The sequence below is a fragment of the Thalassophryne amazonica genome, chromosome 21 (assembly GCF_902500255.1).
Source record: "Thalassophryne amazonica chromosome 21, fThaAma1.1, whole genome shotgun sequence".
Taxonomy (NCBI): domain Eukaryota; kingdom Metazoa; phylum Chordata; class Actinopteri; order Batrachoidiformes; family Batrachoididae; genus Thalassophryne; species Thalassophryne amazonica.
In genome coordinates, this window is record NC_047123.1 from 5,815,872 (window position 1) to 5,843,690 (window position 27,819).

Here is a 27,819-nt window from a genome sequence, read left to right on the forward strand (position 1 = left end):
GAACTGTACGTGATTCAGAGCTGTGGGGTCTTTGCGGTGGGTTTGAGGAGTTTCTGTCTCCGGGGTCTTGTCAGGTCATTAAATTTGCAGTTTGAAATCCTCCAGTAAACAGCAGGTGAAGTTTTAACAGCATGTCCACGAATGGCTCCACCTTGGCTTCCCCACAGATCCACACGTTGTCTCCTGAACATCTGGACTCTAAAGTTTAACTCTTAATCTCTGTTTCTTCAGTGCATTGTTTTTTTTTGTATGTCATATAGGCTGTGGGCCAGAAGTGGGTCCTTTTAGATGTTAGCATTGAAAATATTGGGATGCAATCCATGTTTGTTTATAATTTATTTGTTCATTGTCAAAGACAATTATCAGGAAAAAAAATCAAAATGAATTCAAAATTATCAAAAATAATCCACTTTCAGGGGACCCTCTTCTGGCCCAGGGTCTAATGCTCGTGTGTGAGTTGACTTTGGAGATGATGTTTGCAGAACAATGTTCACGTCTGACTTCAGCTCTGGTGTTTTAGTTGAACCTGAACTTCAAGTTCAGTCATTTTCTTGTGATCCGTTTCCTGACGGCCATTGTATTCAGAGTCACTGCTGTTGGCTAACTTTCCTTTCACCCAACTTTGTTCTCAACTTTGTCTTTGTGGTTGCACATTAGTGCTGTATGATCCTTGTGACCCCTTTGACCTCGTTAAAAGTAGGTCACAGTTAGAACTTTGCCAAAACAAATGTTCCAGGTATTACTTTCATTTTTGACACTCGTGCATTCTGGACCAAAGTTTTAGACGAGTTGACGTGTGAGCACTCTGTCACCTTTGTGACCTTGACAAATGTGGGACACTTGTTTCCACTCATAGCACCACCTTTGTTAACGGAATATTAGGAAAAGCTCCATCACCGGAGTTGGTTGGTTTTGGAAAGTTCTCGACTCCAGAAGCTGAGTTTGTCCCGTTTGTTTGTACACTGTGTTTGAAGTCATCGTGTTTGTTGGTTTGGAAAAAATGGAACTAAAGTGGAACAATGGTATGAGAGAACCCCCCACCCCCACCCCGAGGGGGCTGGGACAATGGGAGGATGTTCCACACAAACACAACATTTACTTTCCTGCATGAGCCGTTTCCACGGCGTGTGGAAGAGAACATTTGTCCGTTCTGGCTCCAGTCATCAAATACACATTATGCTTCCTTCAGAAAGTTTTATAGAAACAAACGGAGCCTCAAAGGTTCTCAGGAGGCAACTTTTAAACTTTATGACCTGTGAAACGGCTTCTGCTTTGACATGGATTCCATCAACAGTTTTCCTAAATAACTTTCTATGCACGTGCACTGATGTCAGTGTGTCTGTGCTAAAACACTCCAAACGTTTATGAGTGATGGAGTTTGAGTGTTTCACACCCTCAGGCCTGGTGGAACGCAGGATATTGGTCATATGATGCCTAAATAAACTGTTTCCAGATCTTTGTTGTTCTAATGTGGTTTAATGTCCTGAATCGTCCCTGTAGTGGTTTAATAGTATCACCAGCAATGTTCATTTCAATAATCATAAAATGCAAGAACATGTTACCTCACAATGTTATTTTAGAAGAAATGAAGAATGTGTTTTGAGTTTATTTAGTGTAAAACTGCAGGGCCTTCTTGATACCCATGTATTTATTTTTCAGCAAATTAGAATAAAAGATTGGATTTCTTTTAAACAAAACAATTACATCGACTGTTTCAAACATTGACTATTAGGGGAGCTGAAAGAGACATGTTTTAATCTCTGAGAAGAGTCTGAATGCATCAGATCGACCAATCAGATGGCATAATTGTCTACATTTTAATAGTATACAAAACACACAAGTCAGTCAGAAATAAAACAAATCAGATTTTCTAGCCTTGTTAAAAAACGAGTAGTGAATGCTGATCGTTCCTCTGCAGCCCAGCTCATGAAACCATTAATAAAATGACGTTGAGTAGTTAACCTGGCATTGCGTGCATGTGCATTTGCTGTGCACACTCATGGTCATGATGCCAGTTCTGGAGACTTTTGGGATCTTTTTAATCCACAGCAGGAGTTTATAGACGCTGCGACTCTTAATGACTTTGTTCTGTATGCGAATGTGTGAATAAACAGACGTTACGCTGACAGTGAACAGCTCTCAGCCGGCTGCAGGGAACAGCTTTTAAGCCCCTTTCACACCGGGCCAACATAGAGTTGCATCATGTGGCGTCATGACGACAGTGAGTTTATGCAGCCTAACGCCACAATACGCGGAAGGACGCAAAGGGTGGCACAAAATGGATGCAAAAATTTAACATGTTTAATTTTTTCGCGGATTGTCTGTGTAGTGCACTGGATTCAGAAAGGAAGTAGTTCTCACACAATTAAAGGCAACGTTACGGCACATAATGTGACTGGATGCCACACTCACACAATACCACGCTACCCAATGCCAATTTATGATTCCTGCTGTGCTCCCTTGTTGCCGAGCTATAAATCACGCAGGATTGTTGTTGAACTTTTTGTACCTTAACACAATGCAGTAAAACTATACCGCTCAAAGAATACACGTGAACAATTAAAAGAAAAACTTGCTCATTACAGCCTGGCTGCAGCTCCTCTGCGCTTCCATCTCCTCAAGTTCTCTCACGATTGTGTTAAATAAAGTCCATTAACTCCTGCTCACAGACCGATCGCCAGCGAGAGGACATTCCACATCCAGGATAACTCCTCACAGAGGACATCTCCACATCCACTCGTAGACGGATCACATGCACGCCATCACCAGCTGCACCCCCGCGGTAACAGGAGGAATGATAAACTAGAAGAGAAATCAGAACGCACACCTGCAGCGCAGCACAGGAAAACAATAAACCAAAAGAGAAATCAGTTAAAAAAAAAAAAAAAGTCCATTAACTCCTGTAACTAATGTATCAACTCCATCTGCGTGTCCAGGCAGCCCCCCCCCTCACTGCGCACAACTGACGCAGACATTCCTGCATATTAGATATGCAGCATATGCAACTCTGTGCAGGCCCGGTGTGAAAGGGGCTTTTAGCTGACTGCCGCCTTCCTGCAATTTTTTCATTTCCGTTTTAACATTTCTGTCTGAGCTTGTATAGTCTGAAACCTCTTCTGTTGACGCATCATCGCAGCCTCACGCCATTTGTGTCGACTTTAAACGCGGGGATATAATTCATCATTGGACAAGCGAAGCAAAACCTCTTCACATGCCGCTGAAATATTCCGTCTAAAGTTCTGCGGATAAGTGTGTCAAGATGGTACAGAAAGTGCACAGTACATCTGATGACATGCCAGCACTTTAAACCACTTCAGAGGAAGCCATGCACACTTGCTCGGGCCACCGTGTTTGTGCGTATCCTGGCGCTGCAGCACATTCGTTCCTTCTTTTTCATGTGTTTTATTCTGTCTCTGCAAACACAGCGATAAAATGTGGTTTGAAGAAAACTTGGAATTCCGGACTGCAGCAGTGATGAGAAAAATAATAAACTCTGCAAAGCCTGATTGCTGTTTGATTTGACTTTTTATCCTCTACAATCTCACAATACTTCAGTTTATGACTTCTATTTCATTGCAGATGGTGAAAACCCCCAGATAATTCTTGGGTTCTTGAACCTGAGAAATATCTGGGGGCTTTCACTGTCTGCAAGACAGGAGGTCTTTGGATCTCTTGATTGCATGGAATGAAGGTTTACTCTCCATGTTTCCTGCAGGGTGCAGGTCAGGAGAAACTCGGCATCTACATTAAGTCTGTGGTCAAAGGCGGAGCGGCTGATATGGTGAGTGTGTACGCAAACGGCAACATTACTGCACCTGTTAAACTCCAACCGCGTGCACAGCTGCTCATTTTGTGGCGTGTTTGTCTGCATTCAGGATGGGCGGCTTGCAGCAGGTGACCAGCTGCTAAGTGTGGACGGTCGCAGTTTGGTCGGCCTGTCACAGGAGAGGTAACGTGTCTTTATTTGGAAAATTTCATTTTAAAGTTGACCCGCTCCTGAAGTCTTCGGTTTTATTTTGGGTGCTGTGGACTCAAGAGCTGCAGCTGTGTCACATTTACAGCCTAGATTATAATGTTGATTTTGGATGCCGCAGAAGCACAAACCCACAGTTGAGACAGCTGGAGGTTCTTAACTTAAAATTCCATCTGAAATTCCTCCATGGAATGCTTTTTTTCTCATCTTTTCCTTACAAAAAAGGTGATTTATAGCGAGTCTTAAATTCTGTCTTGATTTAAAAAAAAACAAACAAAACAAAAAAAAAGTGTGCTTTGGATATATCAGTAAAGGTTTCACACTCTCCTCACATTATTCCTCCTTAACCAACAGTGATTCCCAAAGTGTGGGGTGTGGCACTCTGTTGGCCCATGTAAGATCATTAAAAATTCATTTATGTATTCTTTCATTTCCAATATTGTTATAGTTTCAGTCATTAAAATAAGTAATGAAAAATAATAGAACAAAGTTACGGGATTTAAATTCTGTGTTATTAATTTATCTGACCTGGTTTAACATAAGATACATATAAAAAAAATACTTCATCTGAGTTTTACCTGTTGATCAAAATTGGGATTAAAGGTTTGGTTGGGTTACAGAATATTTTCAAATTTCAAAGTATGAAAACGGCATCCTTAAAAGTATAGAGTCGCTGAGCTTTATAAGATTTAAATCATAAAAATAATTATACATAAAATAGGGGATTAATAATATGAAATTAACAATATGAAAAAAATTGTGTTTACAAAACATGTAAAAGTTACCCTGAAGGGAAAAATTTCGAAAGAACAGATGGCCTTGAACTATGTCATAGGCCATGTGGGGGCTTCCTCAGACTTTCACAAAGCATTATGGGAAGGACATGGTGGCAACCAATCAGAGTAGAGAGGTACAGTGACGTCGCAGGCTTGTTTCTCTCTGGCTCCTAATCCAACATGGTGGAAAACGCTCAAACTGCGGCGTTTCTGTGCAATTCTAACATGTTTCTCATTTATTATATTAAAGCTAACAAGAGATAAACACTTTCAAAATGAAAAATGCTGTTTTTTGTTTTGTTTTTTTACCTGGTAACACCTCTGGAGTGATTGACAAGACATTTCACAAATGTCAGCATCACACATCCAATCATGGTCATGTCTGTTTTGTTTCAAACGCTCATGCATGCGCACATGCACACCCTCCTGCAGACGCCACTAAAAAGAAAAGAAAATAGTCACTATAGAATTCCCTCCAGATAAATATGTTCTCTTCATTAAAATGAGCTGTAATTTTACAAGATGTTTAAAAATAAACCAACATTATAATGCTTGGATTTCAGGAGAAACTGAATGTTTTCAGGTTAGTGAAATGTAGTTTTAAGTTTGGGAATGGCTGTTATATAGGCCTGAAATTCCATGTTAATGCTTATGGTGTTCCAGCCTATAGAGGAACAGCATTTAACAATATCAAACCGAACCTGCGTCACAGAACTCCAACTCTGACCTGTGCTTGTTGGTAGCAAGTGGGTGTAGTTCGGTCCACATCACCCTGGTATGAACAAGCAGCAGTGATATAATCATCGGTCAGCTGGGAGTCTTTAAAGGTGTCAGGAGGTTTCTACTCTAACCATCCTTAAGCAGCCCTCCACTGGCTGCTGCGAGTAAAATGTCATTACTGTAACTGTTTGTTGTGTCTGTGTTCAGGGCAGCAGAGCTGATGACGCGGACGGGATCCGTGGTGACGCTGGAGGTGGCGAAGCAGGGAGCCATTTATCATGGACTAGCTACCCTTCTGAACCAGCCGAGCCCCATGATGCAGAGAGGTGAGAGCCCATGCACCCGCTCGAGAGTCGCACATGAGAGGACGTCCTGTTTGTTGGTGATTTACTTCATACTCCTCGGTAGAGGTGGGTGATACTGGGAATTTTGGTATTGATCTGATACCAAGTAAATACAGGCCCAGTATCGCCGATATCGATACCAATACCGATACAATACTTCTTCATATTTAAGCTTCATCCAAAAGATAGAGGATAGAATTTCGCCAAACATTGTACGTGACAACAAAACTTTATCACAATCAACATTTTTGTTTAAAAAAAATATCACTCAACACAACTTAAAACTAAATCTTCTGAGGTAGAGGGCTGACTCAAGGAGAGCGCTGAGTGAGCGGGCCATTCTGAGCCTACCTGCATGGCTGTTGGCTGGCGCCGCTCAACCACGTGACGGCGCAACAACAAAAAAGCTTGAATATCGATCTTTTTACAAGAGGATCGTTCAGTATCAATACCAGCGTTGGCATTGATATTAGGATCGATCCGCCCACCTCTACTCCACGGCTGCTGTGTAAATTCTAAACTGTGCATTCACACAGAGAGAGCAGGTCGGCCAGTGGGACCCGGGTTTAAGTCTCAGTCCACACAGCTGTAGATGGCTTTGGACGTCAGCTGTGATGGACTGGTGTTTACTTCCTCTACATTTACGCAGCGCTGAGGTTGTGTTTTTGCTTCTTTTTTGCAGCCTGTGTGTGTGTGTGTGTGTGTGTGTGTTAGAGCCACAGCTGTGAGTAATCAGCAAAAATAACAAGCTGTTGCTGTGTTGATCACATTACGGCATCAATTTCAAGTTTATTTATTCAGCACCACTCAGGAAACAAAGGTAAATTAACATGCCTCAGAAAAAAACACATCATTTAGAGGCATAAAATGAGATTTAAACCCAGCACAGATTTAAATTCCTCTCACTGTGTTGGTCTTCAGCGTTACTGGAAGTTCATTCCGTTTAGCTGGGAGGAGGCGCCGCCTGCCTACACTCACCTCCGTCTCCAACCCTCCATATTTGCACAATTTGGAGGATAATGAACACCTGCCAATTGAAGCGCGGGATCCCTGTAGCCTGCTGTCTTTGCTGCATAAGACATCATGTCCACTGGCTGTGCTTAGAGGACGCTGTGGTGGAAAAGTGGCTGAAACCTATGCTGACCCATTTAAATGTTCCGTATCCTGCAGCAGAACATGCTGCAGAGTTCTGCCGTATAAATCTCTAATTATGGGTAACAGTCATCTCGAGCAGATATTCATGGGTCCGGGTGAAGTTGTAATGCCTGCTCTAAACTTTTAGTTTTTAAAGTGATTTTCCAAAGTGGGAGGGTTTTGTCTGTTGCTGGTTCCACTGTTAATTTGGAGTTGCAGTTGAAGGAAAAGAAGCAGAGCCATGCACACAATATGTCCTTGTCTCTGAAGCTGTAAAAGTCCAGCATGGAGACTAAATGAGCGTTTGTGGCCAGAGTTTGTCTGTGTGTGTGTCTGTGAGTGTGAGACGAGCCAAAAATGTGTGTCCACACACACATGGAGACACGTCATGGTGTTTACTGGCTGTGTAATGGTCTTTGTCTGCTGGAATGTGGCCTTTGGTTCATTAAGGAAGTCTTGTGGCCTTGCTGGCCTGTGGTCCACTGTGACACTGAAGGGGCGCCCCTCCTAAATCACCCCGACCACAGTGTGTTTCACTGCAGACAGTGGAGGGGGCAGCGGCTCACGCAAGCGTCTGGAGGCATCAGCGTGCACGCGACCTTTTTTCCACCTCTCAGGGTGTGGCAGCACTTCACAATAAGAGTGCAGGATTCTTCGAAAGCTCTGAGTGTGCAGTCAAGCAGCGTGCATGACGTCTGTGTGTCAGGAGTCAAAGCACTTGGATCACTAAAGGAATGGGGTCCATTTATTTATCTACAGGTGACACATTTTGCTGTTGTAGAGGATGAAACATCATCACTGAACGTGTCTTTGACTTTGTTTACATCAGTCATTAAAAGTGTTGTCCCTTTTGATTTTATTGCCATTTGTCATAAAAAAAAAGGATTTTCTTCTGCAGCACAATCATTTTGTACTTTAAAGAAATACTAACAGTGTGGTAAATCTGTCTGGAGTAGACGGTTCTCCAAAACTGAATGACTGCGCAAGAAGACTTCTGTGGCTGTGATCAAAGTGTGTTTTTAAATCTGAATGCGCATGGAATGAGTTTGTGTTTGGAAGGGGTGCATTTCAAAGGTTCCTAAATCGCTCTCCTTCTTTACTTTGTGTCCAGCGTCGGACCGAGGCCGGGAGAAGAACGGAAAGATGCGACCAAAGAGCGAAGGCTTTGAGCTTTATAACAGTTCTGTGCAGAACGGCTCCCCGGAGAGTCCGCAGTCCAGCTGGGATTCTTACCCCGAATCCAAGAAGATGAGCAGTGAAGACCGTCTCCTGAAGAACCGAGCTGACCACCGCTCCAGCCCCAACGTCGCCAGTAAGTCCCACTTCCTGCCAGAATGTAATGTAACTGTGCGTGTAGTCGGGGCAATCTGCTCCACATGCAGTGTTGCCAGTGTCTTCATGTTCTGTCATGACTTTAAACATATTGAATGGTTGCACACAGTCCGCTTTGATCATATGTCCCAGCTCCCGCCCTGTACTCACAGGGGCTACTGTATGTCCATTAGGTTAGGAATCAAATCAAAATCAAATCAATTTTATTTATATAGCGCCACATCACAACAAACAGTTGCCCCAAGGCGCTTTATATTGTAAGGCAAAGCCATACAGTAATTACGGAAAAACCCCAACGGTCAAAACGACCCCCTGTGAGCAAGCACTTGGCGACAGTGGGAAGGAAAAACTCCCTTTTAACAGGAAGAAACCTCCAGCAGAACCAGGCTCAGGGAGGGGCAGTCTTCTGCTGGGACTGGTTGGGGCTGAGGGAGAGAACCAGGAAAAAGACATGCTGTGGAGGGGAGCAGAGATCAATCACTAATGATTAAATGCAGAGTGGTGCATACAGAGCAAAAAGAGAAAGAAACACTCAGTGCATCATGGGAACCCCCCAGCAGTCTAAGTCTATAGCAGCATAACTAAGGGATGGTTCAGGGTCACCTGATCCAGCCCTAACTATAAGCTTTAGCAAAAAGGAATGTTTTAAGCCTAATCTTAAAAGTAGAGAGGGTGTCTGTCTCCCTGATCTGAATTGGGAGCTTGTTCCACAGGAGAGGAGCCTGAAAGCTGAAGGCTCTGCCTCCCATTCTACTCTTACAAACCCTAGGAACTACAAGTAAGCCTGCAGTCTGAGAGCGAAGCGCTCTATTGGGGTGATATGGTACTATGAGGTCCCTAAGATAAGATGGGACCTGATTATTCAAAACCTTATAAGTAAGAAGAAGAATTTAAATTCTATTCTAGAACTAACAGGAAGCCAATGAAGAGAGGCCAATATGGGTGAGATATGCTCTCTCCTTCTAGTCCCTGTCAGTACTCTAGCTGCAGCATTTTGAATTAACTGAAGGCTTTTCAGGGAACTTTTAGGACAACCTGATAATAATGAATTACAATAGTCCAGCCTAGAGGAAATAAATGCATGAATTAGTTTTTCAGCATCACTCTGAGACAAGACCTTTCTAATTTTAGAGATATTGCGCAAATGCAAAAAAGCAGTCCTACATATTTGTTTAATATGCGCATTGAATGACATATCCTGATCAAAAATGACTCCAAGATTTCTCACAGTATTACTAGAGGTCAGGGTAATGCCATCCAGAGTAAGGATCTGGTTAGACACCATGTTTCTAAGATTTGTGGGGCCAAGTACAATAACTTCAGTTTTATGAGTTTAAAAGCAGGAAATTAGAGGTCATCCATGTCTTTATGTCTGTAAGACATTCCTGCAGTTTAGCTAATTGGTGTGTGTCCTCTGGCTTCATGGATAGATAAAGCTGGGTATCATCTGCGTAACATTGAAAATTTAAGCAATGCTGTCTAATAATACTGCCTAAGGGAAGCATGTATAAAGTGAATAAAATTGGTCCTAGCACAGAACCTTGTGGAACTCCATAATTAACCTTAGTCTGTGAAGAAGATTCCCCATTTACATGAACAAATTGTAATCTATTAGATAAATATGATTCAAACCACCGCAGCGCAGTGCCTTTAATACCTACGGCCTACGGCATGCTCTAATCTCTGTAATAAAATTTTATGGTCAACAGTATCAAAAGCAGCACTGAGGTCTAACAGAACAAGCACAGAGATGAGTCCACTGTCTGAGGCCATAAGATCATTTGTAACCTTCACTAATGCTGTTTCTGTACTATGATGAATTCTAAACCCTGACTGAAACTCTTCAAATAGACCATTCCTCTGCAGATGATCAGCTACCCTTTCAAGAATTTTTGAGAGAAAAGGAAGGTTGGAGATTGGCCTATAATTAGCTAAGATAGCTGGGTCAAGTGATGGCTTTTTAAGTAATGGTTTAATTACTGCCACCTTAAAAGCCTGTGGTACATAGCCAACTAATAAAGATAGATTGATCATATTTAAGATCGAAGCATTAATTAATGGTAGGGCTTCCTTGAGCAGCCTGGTAGGAATCGGGTCTAATAGACATGTTGATGGTTTGGAGGAAGTAACTAATGAAAATAACTCAGACAGAACAATCGGAGAGAAAGAGTCTAACCAAATACCGGCATCACTGAAAGCAGCCAAAGAGAACGATATGTCTTTGGGATGGTTGAGTAATTTTTTCTCTAATAGTTAAAATTTTATTAGCAAAGAAAGTCATGAAGTCATTACTAGTTAAAGTTAAAGGAATACTCGGCTCCATAGAGCTCTGACTCTTTGTCAGCCTGGCTACAGTGCTGAAAAGAAACCTGGGGTTGTTCTTATTTTCTTCAATTAGTGATGAGTAGTAAGATGTCACAAAAGGTCCGAAAATTCACAGAGAAACTCACAGTAATGACCAGGAGGACGATAGATAACAACAAATAAAACTGTTTTTTGGGACTTCCAATTTGGATGGACAAGACTGAGTCAGGCTTTCAAATGAATTAAAGCTCTGTCTGGGTTTTTGATTAATTAATAAGCTGGAGTGGAAGATTGCTGCTAATCCTCCGCCTCGGCCCGTGCTACGAGCGTTCTGGCAGTTAGTGTGACTCGGGGGTGTTGACTCATTTAAACTAACATATTCATCCTGCTGTAACCAGGTTTCTGTAAGGCAGAATAAATCAATATGTTGATCAATTATTATATCATTTACTAACAGGGACTTAGAAGAGAGAGATCTAATGTTTAATAGACCACATTTAACTGTTAGTCTGTGGTGCAGTTGAAGGTGCTATATTATTTTTTCTTTTTGAATTTTTATGCTTAGATTTTTGCTGGTTATTGGTGGTCTGGGAGCAGGCACCATCTCTACGGGGATGGGGTAATGAGGGGATGGCAGGGGGAGAGAAGCTGCAGAGAGGTGTGTAAGACTACAACTCTGCTTCCTGGTCCCAACCCTGGATAGTCACGGTTTGGAGGATTTAATAAAATTGGCCAGATTTCTAGAAATGAGAGCTGCTCCATCCAAAGTGGGATGGATGCCGTGTCTCCTAACAAGACCAGGTTTTCCCCAGAAGCTTTGCCAATTATCTATGAAGCCCACCTCATTTTTTGGACACCACTCAGACAGCCAGCAATTCAGGGAGAACATGCGGCTAAACATGTCACTCCCGGTCCGATTGATTGTCATTACTGCCGACGTGAATTACAATCTTACCAAATTTACGCTTAGCCTTAGCCAGCAGTTTCAAATTTCCTTCAGTGTCGCCTGCTCTGGCCCCCGGAAGACAATTGACTATGGTTGCTGGTGTCGCTAACTTCACATTTCTCAAAACAGAGTCGCCAATAACCAGAGTTTGTTCCTCGGCGGGTGTGTCGCCGAGTGGGGAAAACGGTTAGAAATGTGAACAGGTTGGCGGTGTACACGGGGCTTCTGTTTAGGACTACGCTTCCTCCTCACAGTCACCCAGCTGGCCTGCTTTCCCGGCTGCTCGGGATCTGCTGGAGGGTAACTAACGGCGGCTAAGCTACCTTGGTCCGCACCGACTACAGGGGCCTGGCTAGCTGTAGAATTTTCCACGGTGCGGAGCCGAGTCTCCAATTCGCCCAGCCTGGCCTCCAAAGCTACGAATAAGCTACACTTATTACAAGTACCATTACTGCTAAAGGAGGCCGAGGAATAACTAAACATTTCACACCCAGAGCAGAAAAGTGCGGGAGAGACAGGAGAAGCCGCCATGCTAAACCGGCTAAGAGCTAGTAGCTGCGCTAAGCTAGCGGATTCCTAAAAACACACAAAGTGAATAATGTGTAAATAATTTAGAGGTGATTCAGCAGAGGGAGTGCTTTAGTTAAGGCACGTGAAGATTACACTGTGAAACAAATCGTTATCTAGTTAACTAGATCAATCTAACTGCGCAGATTAAACAGCTAACAGATACAGCAAAACACCGCTGTGCTCCAGAACAGGAAGTGATACAATACCGCAGTGAGAGCCAACCACCAGTAGAGGAAGAAAACATGTACGCAGCAGAATTCTTTCTATTTCATGCACTATCACTGTGGAACAGTCTGCTGTAGAAATTAGTCAGTTTAGAACTAAACTACACACTTTGTTGTTCTTGCTTGCTTACGGTCATTGTGGGCAATTTTTGTTCAAGATGTCGCCGGAGTCCTGTGCTCTTGTGACCGCCTCGGTCACTGTTTGTACCTTAGCAACATACCTTTGGGCTCCTTCACACATGAATTTGGTCGAATTGGGCATAAACTGCGCATGAAGCAGGTATTGTATGCAATACGTGGAAAATCATAGCTGCTTCTGACACCTCGTACACCTGTTGGTACAAATATTTGTGCGCACCAGTGGCTGAAAGACAAAGTGTGCGCTGTGCGAACCCATCGAACTCTTTCGCGGCAGGTGTTGGCCAAATTTCAGGTGACACGCACGAACATCTAATGCCGCTTGCATGGCACTTAGAAAATGTGTGGCCAGTCGCACTGTTAACACGAAAACAGTCAGCAGACAATCACTGTCCAGCTGGCAGTGAAACATTGGTGTGCGTACTGAACTGACAGGAGGTGTGGCCACTGACAGAAGCGGCTGTGGAAATCTGTGGATCTGGACATCACGGCTGGACAACACGTATTGTGTTTGGATGGACATAGAGTAACAACTACAACATATTTTGTTTGTTTTTCATCAACTTGGCTGTTTTAAACTTGATGGAACAAACCTGAAAATTTTAAATGTGGGCGTGGCCTCCCTGTGCTCTCTCCGACCACTTCTGTTTGATTCTTGACGTTTTTGTTTTCATGTATTTTTTCTTTTATTAATGACTTTGTTTCAAATATTGTCTTTTTTGCATTTGATAATGTTTATAACTTTGTGTATATATGTTTAAAAGTTCGCTAAACATAAAGTAATAATTGTTCTTATGCTCTCATGCAGAGAGAGGGATGGTAGCTGTTAATACGATGTCTTCTTTCTTGGCTTTGCTGTAAATTTAGTTTTTATTTGCAGCTTTTTTTTTTTTTTACAGTTTTGTTTTCCCTCTGTTCCCCATCAACAGATCAGGGTCAGACTCCTGCAGGAAAAGCAGTGTACCCAGGAGCTCCAGGTGCAAAAATCACCTCCGTCTCCACTGGCAACCTGTGCGCTGATGTGAGTGAGCAGCGGGGTCGCTGCCAGCGGTGCCTCCGTGTGGAATGTTTTTGTGGATGGGATGTCGGCGTGACACAGTGTGACTGTGTCTCTGGAGGGGTTTTCCACAAACTAACAGTTTTTTGCTGTCACTCTTCAGGAAGAACCGCCTCCTCCTCACCCGGAGGCTTACCCCATCCCCACTCAGACCTACCCCAGAGACTACTTCACCATTCCAGCTTCCAAGAGCCAGGATCGTGTCGTGGGTCCTGGACAGGCACCGTCCCAGCAGCACTGGCAGCCCATGGAGGACAGAGATCGCCTACCTGTGGTCGATAACATTCACAGCAACAGCATGCAGGTAGAGGAGCAGCCAGCTGGTTTCACATCAGAATGATAGTGAAGTTTTCACATGTTGCATGCTGGGTAAACATTCTGAGGCCCACTGAGAGACCAACAGGAAGCTCCTTCTGATGGGGGGGGGGGGGGGAGCTCTTTGATTTTAAAGTGTGACGTTTAGACTCGGTGTCCTTGTTTTGTCTTTCTCTCAGCGGGTTAACCACTCCCAGGAGGAGCTGTATCCCCCTGCAGGAAGTCTGAGGCTGGACGAGCGGATACCGCAGCACTACCAGCAGGACTACCAGCACAGAGACCTGGACTATCAGAGAGGTCCACCAGGAGGTGAGGGAAGTCACAAGTCCCAGCAAGCAGAGGCGCAGGAATTTAGTGCTTAAAATCAACGCCAGGATGCTCGTAATATCCATGTTCTAAAACGTCTCCAAGCTGTGACCGACCAAAGCTGCACCTGTGTAATATTGAGCTGTAGGTCAGTCTTACTGCCTGAAGAGGGCACTGTCATTTATGGCACTTTTATGTGTCTGCAGGAGGACCGGACCCCTGGGCTCCACAGCAGCAAGTGTCCTCCTCCTTGGAGTCTTCCACATCCAGTCAGGAACACCTCAATTTCTCCGCTTCTTCCTCCTCGTCCTCCAACAAGAACCAGAAGACCGGGCCCGGACGTTGGAAGACACCCAACACGCCCCATGCTGTTCCATCCCATTCAGTTCAGCCGCCGTCCCGCTCAGACCTGCCCCCTCCACCGCCCCCACCCCCATCCACTTATCTTGACCCCTACGACCCCTACGAGCCCCAGCCTGACCTCCCCCTCCCGCCACCGCCTGCCATGACCACAGTGTCGGCGCAGCAGGCGGCAGACCGTAAGAAACGTGAGGAGCAGCAGCGCTGGTATGAGAAGGAGAAAGCTCGCCTGGAGGAGGAGAGGTGGGTCTGTCTGGAGAACAACACCAAAACACACCCGCAGCGTGTCGGCGCCGTTACAAAACATCCTTCTGCGTGCGGTTATTTTCCAGCTGCCAGAGCGGGAACTGACCCAGAGTCCCTAAAAGCTTCCTGACAGCGTTCTGATTATGATGAAGGGTTTTTTGTGTGTTTCCAGCTGCAGAGTTTCACAGTAAATATGTGAACGTGTTATTATGAAGCACATTCATGACATTACTTGAACACAGCATAGAAATTCAATGAAGCAGCTCATTGGAGCTCCTGTTTTACAGCCGTCCCAAAGGTTTGAAGAGTAACTTTCTGCACCCCAACCAACTTCTTGCTGTGGCATTTTTGTTTGTTTTTGGTTTCATCTGTCACATTTGTACTCACTACATCTACAAGTCCTGCACATCACAGGAAGCGGCACAATTATTGCTGGATATATCATATTGTCTGGCGTAAAAGTAGATTTTTTTTTTTTTAATTCTTTCATTATTTTGAATTTAGTGCTTTGGTTCCTGTGAAAGTTCTCTATAAATAGTGAATATAATTATTGTGATTAACAAATACATAATATTTTGCTATATAAGTTGCACCTGAGGATAAGTCGCACGGCATCCCAAAGTAAAAACAAACAAAACGATGCATTCTTATTTGCTGGAAAATATGGTATGTGGACGTCTGAGGTGTTTTTTAAGATATAGAATGCAGTTATAGAGTCATAAATTTAAAAAGATTAAAATCATAAAGGCTTAAGCTGCTTTGATCATTTGTTTTACAGAGACTGAAATAATGTAATTTATTTATGCAACATTCTTCATAGTGCTAACAAGTGTGACCAGTATTGGGGTAAAAGTTGAGACTGGACATTCTGTACAGTTGCTTTTTTAATTTAACAAGTTTTGGGGGGGGCGTCCTGTAATGTATACTCTGGTGTGACTTATATATCAAAAATTCACGTGTTTGTTAACAATAATAATAATAATGATAATAATAATTACTATTTATATGGGTCTTTCCCAGGAATCAATGCATGTAACAAAAACAAAATAAACTCTAAAAATAAAAGAGTGCATAGCAATAATAAAAGTACATGTTTCACTGTATGAAATAAAGACCAGCACATGTAAACACGTCCTGGTTAGTTCTCAGTGTAATGATGCACAAATTGACTTTGAGAATGTGGCAGATTACACCAGTGAGTTAAGGAGTTTAAAGGCTGACGTTCACACGCAGCAAAGTGTGCACGTGTGAGTCGTGTCAGAGCGACGCCAAATACACAAAGTGAAGTTTATATCCTTGGTCTGTGTGTTGTCACTGTTCCATGTGTAAGAACTTCATTTGCTCTCACTGGAACACGATGAATTTGGTCTCGACTCTTACGTTCCTCTGCTCCGTAATCTGTCAGTGTTTTAAAAACGTGTCTGATGGTAACGGTGGGGCACTGTGATGATGATTCCTAGGGAGAGGAAGAGAAGGGAACAAGAGAGGAAGCTGGGTCAGATCCGGGCGCCTGTCATGCCTGTCCAGACCCACAGCAACGGTGGATCCATGCTCCCCCCCCACCATCAGCCGTCACTCGCCTCTGTGGCCTCTCCCCAACCCTACCTTCCTCCACAGCCTCAGAACCAGCCTCCTCCTCCCAGACCAGAGAAGCTTACCAGCCTGCCGCGGTCGGCCGCTCCTCCCCCCGCCAGCACCTCCAACTCTGCAGGTATCGCCCGTCGTGCCACACCCCCAAGTTGTAGTTTTGTGCGCATGAGGGTGTCTTTAAATGAAGTTTGACATGTCTGTAGGAACGGACACTGTGATCAGAGATCTGCTACCGCAACAGCAGCCGCGGACCATCGAGAGACGAGACCTGCAGTACATCACCATCAGCAAGGAGGAGCTGTCCACCAGCGACAGTCTGTCTCCAGACCCGTGGAAGAGAGACGCTCGCGAGAAGGCCGAGAAACAGCAGCAGCTCCACATCGTGGATCTGCTAGACAAGGAGATCCAGGAGCTCCAGGTTGGTGTCACTAAAGCAAAACAGTCCATCGCCTTTGTTTTGTTGTAGGAATAACGGGTTTCTCTGTAACTTGCTACACACATACTTTGTTCTTCAGGCAAAGCCTGAGCGCACGGCGGAAGAAAGTGACCGCTTGAGGAAACTGATGCTGGAATGGCAGTTCCAGAAACGCCTGCAGGAGTCCAAGCAGAGTGACGAGGACGAGGAAGAGGAGGACGACGAGGACATGGACACCATGATCATCATGCAGAGGCTGGAAGCCGAGAAGAGAGCCAGGGTGAGACGGAGTCTGTGATGGAGGGAGGGGAGCGGATAGAAAAAGGAACAGGCGTCAAGTGTCATCGTACATTAAATAAGGAGGGAGAATTGGGCAGCCAGTAGGGGGCTCCTCCCCTTTAGTTTACTATTTAGAACGTCTGTTATGGTTTACTGTTACAGTTCGCATTTTTAATGGCCGTTAGTTTACTGTATGTAACGTCTGTTACGGTTTACTGTTGCAGTTTGCGTTTTAATGGCTGTTAGTTTACTGTTTGTAACATCTGTTACGGTTTACTGTTACAGTTCATGTTTTAATGGCTGTTAGTTTACTGGATGTAATGTCTGTTACGGTTTACTGTTACAGTTCGTGTTTTAATGGCTGTTAGTTTACTGGATGTAACGTCTGTTACGGTTTACTGTTACAGTTCGCGTTTTAATGGCTGTTAGTTTATTGTTTGTAACGTCTGTTACGGTTTACTGTTACAGTTCGCGTTTTAATGGCTTAGTTTACTGTATGTAACGTCTGTTGTGGTTTACTGTTACAGTTCATGTTTTAATGGCTGTTTACTGTTTAACATCTGTTGTGGTTTACTGTTACTGTTCGCGCGTTAATGGCTGTTAGTTTACTGTATGTAACGTCTGTTACGGTTTACTGTTACAGTTCGCATTGTAGTGGCTGTTAGTTTACTGTATGTAACATCTTTTACGGTTTACTGTTACAGTTCGCGTTTCAATGGCTTAGTTTACTGTTTGTAATGTCTATTACAGTTTACTGTTACAGTTCACGCTTTAATGGCTATTAGTTTACTGTTTGTAACGTCTGTTACAATTTACTGTTACAGCCTGTTTGTAACGGCTGTAACAGTTTACCATCACAGAGATGCTAAAGGGGACGTGGATTGTGTGTGGCAGCGCTCCCACGATGAATGTCCTGCAATGTGCATCTGCAACATGCTTCTGTCATCGCTTTGCCATGCTGAGCTTCTTTAATCTGATTTGCTGGAGGGGTGGATGGGGGCGGGCAGATGGACAGGTGATGCTCATGCAGTGTTCACATGTCACAGGAAAGAACGGACACATTCAGTATGACAGCTAGCGGCTGTAGGCATGTCTAGACGTAAGGTCTTGGGCTGATTTTTGTTACACTTTTCACTCCTAATTGTGCAGTAAAAATTATTTTCAAATTAAAAATATATATTGCAGTTGCAGGCTTTTATCTGAAGATATCAGAATTCACAGCCTAAATGTGGAAGCTCATTTTCTCTACTGGGAGAAAAGGAATGATATGGGGGAGTGACATGATATCCAAATTATGAGGTGAAAAATCATAATTTCAGTTTTTAAAAAAGTCAAATGTTTGACTCTAAATCGTAATTGAGATTAAAGTTATTTTCAAATCATAATAAAAAACATTCAAGAAACTGCCATAATGAAGATTTTGAAAGTTAAAAATACTTCACAATTACATAATTATGTAATTTAAGTTAAACTTCCAACTTCTAAATTGTAAGATTAAAAAGTAAAAAAAAAAAAGATTTTCTCATAATTTTTTTCTAAACCAGTTTTAAAAGTAAAAAAAAATTGGGTCAAAATTATGAAATTAAAATAGGTCACATTTTAACTTTCTAACTCATAATTCTGATATTTAAAAGCTAAAATTTCACATTTCTAAATTATAACTCAGGCTTAGTTTTTTCCACATTGTGACATAATTGTCCATATTTACTTTTCTTCTTTTTTTTTTTTTTTTTTTTTTTTGCTGAACATGAGAACCCTGACCATAATTTTGTTTTCTACATCCTGACTGCCCCCCCAAATAATACAATAACTAGATCATTGTTTTATGTTACAATAAGCTGTGCTTCCAGAACTGGCAGAAAATTTCATTTTGTGCAGATAATGAATTTTGTTGGTTAGCAGTGAGCGTAGTTTTCTGTGACGGCTCAAAGCCTCGTGCGGTTGGTTTGCTGCTGATTCTGCTGCATCACGATGAGTGAAACGTGGTTCATGTGGTTATATTTTGCTCAACACTGAGAAATAGACCACGTTTTTGCTCGTCGTCCGTCTGATTTTATTTTGTAACTGTTGCTGCAAGCAGCAAGTGAAATGTGTAAAGTCTGAGTGATTATTTTCCTGATTAAAAGCATAAAAGTGTTTTACCGTCAAAGCAGCAGCAGCCATACGTGTGTAAGTCGTAGCGTCACTGTGGTGTGCCGAGTTTGGCACACCAGTAAGGCTTAGTAAGGCTTAGCCAATGTTAGCTAAGGGCTGAGCTGTAGGGGAGGTTGATGGTCTAGTGGTTAAGCTGTTGGTATTGACACCAGAGGATCTGGTTCAAATCCCAGTATGACTGGAAAATTACTAAGGGCCCTTGGGCAAGGTCCTTAATCACCTAGTTGCTCCAGGTGTGTAGTGAGCTCCTTGTGTGGCAGCACCCTGACATCGGGGTGAATGTGAAACATTATTGTAAAGCGCTTTGAGCGTCTGATGCAGATGGAAAAGCACGATACAAATGCAGTTCATTTACCATTTACACCACATTTATTCATCAAAATGGACTTTTAACATCTGGCAGGTTTCTAGAAGAATCCTCCATCTTGCAATCTTAAAAAGGCAACACAGTAAACCTGCAGTGTTTAAACACATGCTTGCCTATGACTCCCCCGCACCCCAACACACACAGAAACATACTGACACACTTGCCTGTCAATTTCTGCCAAATGGATGCCTTTCTGACCATTAACGTTTTCTAACAGTTAGCATTTTTAAGACAGTCTTTTCAGACTATCTTGTAACATTACGCTCCACACTTGCACTGTATTTCTTGGCTGCTTGAGAGTTGTTTGACTGTGCTGCATTTATCACCATATGCTGAAAGTTTGCATCATATCTTTAATTGCTGGCTGACTTACTCGTCTTTTGAGGCACACTCTTCTCAGGGCAGTTATTAATGTCGCTCCATCATGCAGCATTGTTGGAGAGATGTGTTGCTTCAGTCTTGGGAGTCCCGGGTTTTTAGTCCCACCTGCTGTTGTGGATGTATTGACAGGTGAAAGTCTAGACCCTAAATATAAAGATGAGAGTATTTATTCAGATGTATATTCAAGGGAAAAAATATATTTGGGACAACAGGGTAGTGTTTATTTTTCACATCTTTTTTTAATTGCAGATTTTTCTTTTTACTTCTTTAAAGTAATTATTTTGCAGGTGCTCTCCTAACACCACTACCTTTCTCAAATAAAAATAGATCTACAAATTAATCTTTTTAAAATATTCCTGATATATTCCTGATATTCTGCTGAAAAAACTTTACTTTTAAACACATCTTTCATACTTTTGTAAGCTCGCGTGGAGAATAGAGTACATTTGAAACGTTTATTTCATGAAGTTTTATTTGTTGCCTCAGTGGTCTCCCATGTGCCTTCTGGCAAATCTGAGCCTAGATTTAATGTTTTCTTTTTAACTACATCTTTCTTTGTCTGAACGTGTAATTAACTGGTTGATAGTTGCAAATGTCCAAAGTTCAACATTAATAATTTTATTTTTTAAAATTTTACACCACCTGCTTTTTTTTAAGGTATTTATTTTGATTTGTTTCTTGAAGACAAGCTTTTTGTTGCAGTACGAATGTATTGGCCATGAAAATTAGACTTCCTGTTGACCCACCGAACAAAAAAATAATTTTTTTCCTAACTTATTTTGGCGGGTATTTTTTGCACACCTTCCCTCTCGGTGTTTGGGACGTTCTTTCCTTCCGTCCCCCTCTCTCACACTCTATTCTTTTCTTCTCCTCAGCAGCAGACTGCTGTCCCAGCTATATCTGTTCTAGACTTGGTACGTTCTTCCTGTTCTTCCCATGATCAGTATCTGCACCTGACCCCACATTACTTCCTGTTTTCTGTCTGGGCCGTCCACCCGCTCATGTTTCCACCAGTTGCATCTGGGGCAGTGTTGTGGTTTTGCTGCGGTGGGGTTGGGGGTTGGAGGAGGGCCACTGTTGTGCGCTGTCCATCTCTTTGTCCACTCAAAACACCTGCTGGGGGACGGCAGGTGAATAATCTCCAGAGTTTCTTAAAACGCGAACGAAAACCGATCAGAGGAACCAAACCCGGGTCACCGTGTTTCTCGTTAGCAGTGATGTTTTGAGTGTATATCAAGATGGCGCCTGCATGGCTGAATGCATCACGGGGCATCCGGGTACGAGTGCGTGCATGAACGTTCGGTGAGCGTCCGTCACATCCTGTGCAGGACCACGACGTGATGACGTGTCCATCAGCTCATCCTCTTCATCCATCCGTCCGTCCATCTGTCTGTGCCCGGCTCAGGCTGCAGTCTTTATTTTCTGTGTCCAGCCCAATGTTTTTTTTTTTTTTCCCGCTGTGTGATGTCATCATTTCCCGCTGGGCTGGTGTCGCTTCAGGTGTGCTTGATGTAAAAGTCACGTGCACTCTGACTCGCTGAAGGGCTGCAGTTGTGTTTCTGCTGTTGTGGCGTGTGTGTGTGTGTGTGTGTGTGTGTGTGTGTGTGTGTGTGTGTGTGTGTGTGTGTGTGTGTGCATGTTCAGCTGTGTGTGCAGTACAGCTGCTCCTCCCATCAGGAGCTGCTCCAGTCAGACCAGAACCAGATTACTGACCAAACAGGGGAGGGGAAAGAAGTCTGTGAACGAGCATCACATCTGCTTTTCGTGTGTGTGTGTGTTTGGTCAGTTGCAGGACGAGGAGCGGCGGCGTAAGCAGCAGCTGGAGGAGATCCGTAAACGAGAAGCGGAGGAGCGAGCGAAGCAGGAGGAGGAGAGGAGGTGGCGAGAGGAGGAGCGAGTCAAACGAGAGGCTGACGAGAAGGTCGGTGTGATTTCTGTGACCACTTACTGTTTTCTTTTTATTTCTTGGTACAGACATTTGTTGTGTCTGAGATTTTGAAGATAAAAAGCAAACATCTCGGTGTTGTCATGACTGTTTTTTCTTTGTCCAGGCTAATGTTTTATGTCACTTTTTGAACGATTTAAATGACCAGTGCTCTGATCTGGCATCCATTCACCTGTTTGTCTCGTGTTGTTCTCTGACATCGCCATGATGACGTCATTGTCCTGCATTTGTCGTGTTTATTGTTGGATCACTGTTTAAAAATCTGTGAGGGGAGAAAAATCGCCATCTGGTGGTGTAGCATTGCAAAGTTTGATAAATGGCTTTTAATGTTTGATTGTCGAGACTCTCGTCCCACTCATGTCCTAAACGGGTTTGATGGAATGTGAAGAAGTTTTCTTGAACTTTATTTTGCAGCATATTGTTGGAATGTTGTTCCCGTTGTGTTGAAGGTTTATTTTTAAATTCGTCCAATCGCATGTTGTCATCCTGTGCATCTCCCACCCTTTGTGATGTCACGTGATCCCACCCCCCTGAAGCATGGGACTCCCATTTCGTTGTTGTCGGTCGTTCCAGGTGTGTGTCAGGAAGCGTCTTGTACAGCTTTTTGTTTTTGTGGGGAAGCTCTCATGATTTTTGTTCGGTTATTCATTTTTTTTTTTTTTTTTTTTTTTTTTTTTTTCTTTTCATGGCCATTCCACCCGACATTGTGGCAGAAACGTTTGGGCCGCCCACCTTTTACCCCCAAACCAGATCATTTCACACACACACACGTGCATCTCTCACCATCTGTACTGTACCCAAACCCACACGCCCACTAACCCACAGCACCGCCTCCACTTTTAGCTCCGATAACGTTCACAGCCAACGAGAACCTGACGGCCGTGAAACGGAGCAAAAACAGAGAAGATAACCGACCTCTGCTACCTCGGGACTGACGGGTGGTAACCGGTCAACTTCCAAAGCCAGTAATCTAAAGCCATTCCACCAGAAGGTTGTGCGCCCCCCACTGGACACGGGCTGGGATTGTTTTGTTTTTTTTGGCAGTGACGCGGTGACGAGGGAACTTGGTTTGACTGTTGTCTTCCAGTGTCATACATGAATTCTTGTGCAGAACCCGTCTGTCTTCCTGGTACCTGGAGGAAACCAGTCCTGGGGCCTCACTTCCAAAAAGGTCTTTGGATTTGTGCTGGAATGTGACGAGCATTGAGCGCAGTGGTTCCAGGTCGTCAGGCTGTAGCAGGTGACGTCACCAGTCAACCAAAGTGGATTTAATCCAGAACCACATTCAGACCAACAACACTAAAATTCCAAATTTCAAAATTTAGATTTAATTTCATTTGCACCTGCTTTTGTACTGTCAGCTCCAAATTCTCACTTTAGTCCGAGTCACGTGAAAGTGGCACCAGAACCCCATCTGGACCAAATGGCTGGTTTCTGGTCCGACCAAAACCTCATGAGGTCACAGTGTGAGATGAGATGATATTTGTGGATGAATTGTGATTATTTGTGCTCTTCACCTCCCTTCCTGTTGGTGGCGACGTAGGCGTGCTTCCCACCTTGTTTGGGCCTCAGTAACTTGGGGAGGGATGAGCTGGAGCAGCACTCAGAAGAGTTCATGCCTCATAACTGAATCAATAGTTTCATGCTCCAGATCTGGATCTAGTTTTATAATGTTACAGAATCCTGGATCAAGATTTCTGGCTCCATCATTTTGAGTCATTAAAAAAATTATATCCAAATGCTTTGATTTCAGCTTCTTAAATTTGAATATTTTCTGGTTTACCTTACGAGCGGCTTTAATCCAATCTGACAGTCAACTGAATATCTTTGGACAAAACGAGATATTTAAAGTCTTTTTTAAAACCATTTTTTAAAAGTTTTATGGACGCAACTGATACAAAAAAAAAAATTTGATTATGAAAATATTCACTAGTTGGCGTTTTTAATCTGTGCGTCATGTTCTTGTGCACGTGATAATGTCCAAAACCGGTCTGCATAAGTGTTGAGTAAAGTGGGCGGTCCTAACACACACAGAACAATCAGTATGCGATGTTGGGCAATCTATACGTAATCGTGATGTTCAGTCGTTGGTAACACAGCTGGTCGTTTTTATTTCCAACGGTGGTTTCAGAACGTAAGATGTTTTTAACAGTGATGGAGGCCACGCCCATCCAGGTGAACCGGCAGTGCAGGATGCTGCTTGGTCAGATTGTTTCTGACATTTCACACACAGCTGGTTTGTTTTGTGTTTGTTAGACGTGGTGAAACCGTAAGGCTGCACTGGATAGAGGTGGTGGACGGTGTTTTTGATGGTAGCTCGGTAACGATGTGTGTAGTTGGGTCCAGGATTAGTTTGTGGGCGTGGTCCAATCTAAGCACACTTTGTGAACACGCGTATTTGTGTTTGGAGGAGTTTGTGGCAAAACTGCCAATGAGTGTCCAGTTCTGAAAGGCTGAGCCAATGAAAGTCCAGCTTACTAACCGCTTGTCCCTCCCCCAGAGGAGACAGGAGGAGGAGTACTACAACCGCCTGGAGGCTGAGCGGCGCCGGCAGCACGAGGAGGCCGAGCGGAGGCTGCTGACACCAGACGAGCCGGCCGGTCTGTATCGGCCTCCGCTGCCCCGGGAGTACCAACCCCCCGTCCCCCATAACCCTACTAACACTCCCCCGCCCCCCCCCACAGAGAAACACCTCCTACCTCAAAAGCCACATTGCTTCCCCCGACACGCTCTACACCGCCAAGTTTGTCTCCTACGCGGGCGATGAGGAAGACGAGGAGGAAGGAAAGGAAGCCGCCAGAACATGGAGTGGCAGCAGCCAATCAGGTCAGGTGAAGCTGTCGGCAACCCAGAAGTCGTACGGTGACCTCCCGGCCACCGTTTCAACCGGTCACAGCAAGCCCCAGCCGCCACCCACTGCACGCAAGCCTCGCCCTCTTTCTGATGGCATCTTCCTGTCTGGCTCATTCCAACCGCCAGTCAACAACTCCAACAGTACAGGCCCCCCACTTCCTGCCAAACCCGGCTCCGTCCCCCCAGGAGGCTTGAAAGGTAGAAACGGAGCGAGGAGTTAGGCTCGCCACAGCGCCCTCTACAGCTCACTCCCACCTCTTCATTTAGTCACTCCTTCATGGTTTAGTTTCTTTTTCTGTGCTTTCATCTCCTCCTTTGATCACATCATTTTGTTCTCTAGTTGCCAGATCGTCCCGCTGTTTATTTTCAGTCTGGACTTTTTCCTCCCTTTCCCACAAAATCTTTTGTTTTTGTTTTTTTAATTCGTCCTCTTGTCCCAGTAATTTCCTCATCTTCCTCCAATCATCCCGATCAGTACAGTAAAAGCAATCAATAATCGCCACCCGTCAGAGCCAATCATAGTACTGTTGGTGTTGTCGCTTGCCGCCTCCTGCGTCTGGTTGGTTGCTGCTTGTGGTGAGGGTGTGTCCAGCTGTCAGTCTGCCCCACCCCCTTCCTTCCCACAGCTCTGCTTATTGGTGTTGGCGAATCATCCATTGGCTTTGCACACGATAAAGTTCAGCTGTCACTCAAACGCGGAGTCGTGTCTGCGGCCGTTTAAATCTGACACTGCGTCCAAATCAGGTGGCGGGGTTAAAAAACAAAAAAACAAACAAAAACAAAACTTTTTTCCAGCTATTTATTCAATCAGTGACAGATCAGAATACCGAAATCAAATTAATCAAATTAATAGTGTTACAGCACAGACTGGTTAATCTGTCTAGAACGGGCCAACAAGTGAGGGAAGCCACCAAATCAGCCCTGAAGACTCTTTTATGAAGCTCCATTAGAGTTTACAGTATTTTAAACTGAAGTTGTGACTTGCTCAATGGTTCCATTTAAGAGCAGAAGAGTAACTAATCACCATTTATCCAGGTTTGGTATTCACCTCAAACAGGACTAACTAGTTCCTAATGCTCGGGTAAATGCTATTTTCAGATCAGTACTAGAACCATAAAGTTTATTCTGTGAAGATTTACAAAGGGAATAAAATGCTGATTTAGTGGCAGTTTTAACTTCAACTTTCCAGACTTTTGTTCCATCCTGTTTGTGGCGTCCTCGAGGCGTTTCGAGGACACCACAAACAGGATTACAGTGAGTTACAGCAAGTTACAGTGACTGTTATCTGCATAGCTGTGGTAAAATATCCCATAATCCACTTGGATTTGGCAAAGATAAAACATGTAAGTTAAACAGGAGTGGCCCAAGACTTGAGCCCTGGGGGACACCACAGCTATCTCAAAAAACATTATTTTCTATTTCAACAAAGTGGCCCCTAGTTTAATTGTATGAACTGATCTGTAGCTAGAGTTGCCAAGAATCTTAATGGGTAACTCCAGATTAGATTGTACAGTCTGTTCCACTCTACCAGTTGACTGACTGCTTAAGTAGAGTGTCTCTAATCACAGCCACTGAAGTTTTAAACTCCTCTAGTTGTTCTGGGTGTTTTGGTGGCTTCCCTCAGCCGTCTGCTAAATGAGAACAGCCTGCTCCAGGCAGATTTACTGACTGATTCTACTAAACACAGACATTTGGACGAAATGAAATCAACACTAAAGGATGATGTCCGTGAACTACACTCCTGGACATCAAACGACTGAACACTCGTTTATCTAATTTAGTCAGAACATTAAAAAAAAAGATTAATCTAACCTGTCCCAGTGCATTTGAGTTTACCAGCTAAAGTTTATCATCAACCCGCTGCTGATTTGCCATCAGCCGTTTGCTTTATCAGGATCCGATGGTTTGAACGGCTGCAGACAAACCGGGCCTGGACAGAACCGGTACCTGGGGTCCGGTGAAACCACGTTCACACCGGCAGCTCATTAAACACACGCGGGACTTCACGGGAACGTTCAAAACCTGCCACACACTAACTCTTCCCCCCCGGGAACATAAAGGCTGCATGCTTCACGTGCACACCTGCCACGCGCACGCTAACCAGCCTGATTGCTTTTTACTGCCTGTGCGTCTCTTCAACAGGCTGCTTCCTGCGCTGTCTGTTTTTCTGTCTTTCTGTCTGTCGTCTGCTGCAGCTTCACTAAACCTCCCACAAGGCTTTGCCACCGAGTCCCGCCCAAATCTATGGATGTGATGGTTTTAAAGGGGAGTTGATCAGCTGGCAGCTTCAAAACCTTTTCTGTCCCCCAAAACCAGCAGAAAGACCGGATCACAAACTGAGTCTGACCAGAACCGGGGAAAAGTCCAACCCTCTGCACGGCTTTTAGATGAATCTGAAGACGGATCCGGTTTCATTTCCTTTGGCTTTGTAGCAGAACGTTCGTGACCTTGAACTGAGCTTCGTTTTGTTCTCTGCCGCTTTGTGTTTCTGTGGTTTGGGAATGACGTGCGACTCGGCTCGATCCCGGTCCCAGAACCGAGCCAGGGTCTGCTCCACTAAAACTAAAAGAAAAGCCGGGAAGCTGCCAGCTGAACGAGTCCTTCAGGGTTCACGTCCCATCAGTGCGACTTAGCCGCCTCCACAGCCAGAACACACAACAAACTGTAGCTTTTCAAAATAAAAGTCTGGACACAGAACAAAACAGAAATTCTGATGATTTGAGCCCAAAACCCGTTCTTGAACCACAAAACTCAAACAGCTCATTATTTTTCTTTGTTGTTGTCCTAATATCAATAGTTTCACTTTATTATCAGTTAATCAGGAACATTATCACTAATCAGGATTTTTTTTTTAAGTAAAGCGCTTCGTTTAAGTGCAACTTTCACATAATTGTGATAATCTCATCAGGAAGTCAAAGACAGAAAACAGAAATGTTGTACATGATAAAAAAAAAAAAAAAGATTTGAAACGTAAAATCATTCATGATAAAATGCCAAGATTGAAAGACAAACATGTTGCTTGAAGGCATTTCTTCCTCGTTAATTACTTCCTGTTTCCAGGTGAATATTGTGTTATTAATTCTTTATTAA

General features: G+C 43.7%; 1 protein-coding gene across 1 annotated transcript in view; it reads left to right on the forward strand.

The window, feature by feature from the left end:
• Nucleotides 1-27,819, forward strand: part of afdna (afadin, adherens junction formation factor a) — a 180,922-nt gene that overhangs the window by 147,381 nt on the left and 5,722 nt on the right. Inside the window, 15 exon segments of the mRNA XM_034162102.1 lie at nucleotides 3,716-3,781; nucleotides 3,876-3,949; nucleotides 5,677-5,795; nucleotides 8,059-8,259; nucleotides 13,391-13,482; nucleotides 13,622-13,822; nucleotides 14,013-14,142; nucleotides 14,346-14,742; nucleotides 16,206-16,456; nucleotides 16,539-16,753; nucleotides 16,851-17,030; nucleotides 20,807-20,845; nucleotides 21,718-21,852; nucleotides 24,377-24,547; nucleotides 24,549-24,927. Coding sequence (XP_034017993.1) covers nucleotides 3,716-3,781; nucleotides 3,876-3,949; nucleotides 5,677-5,795; nucleotides 8,059-8,259; nucleotides 13,391-13,482; nucleotides 13,622-13,822; nucleotides 14,013-14,142; nucleotides 14,346-14,742; nucleotides 16,206-16,456; nucleotides 16,539-16,753; nucleotides 16,851-17,030; nucleotides 20,807-20,845; nucleotides 21,718-21,852; nucleotides 24,377-24,547; nucleotides 24,549-24,927 — 2,650 coding nt within the window.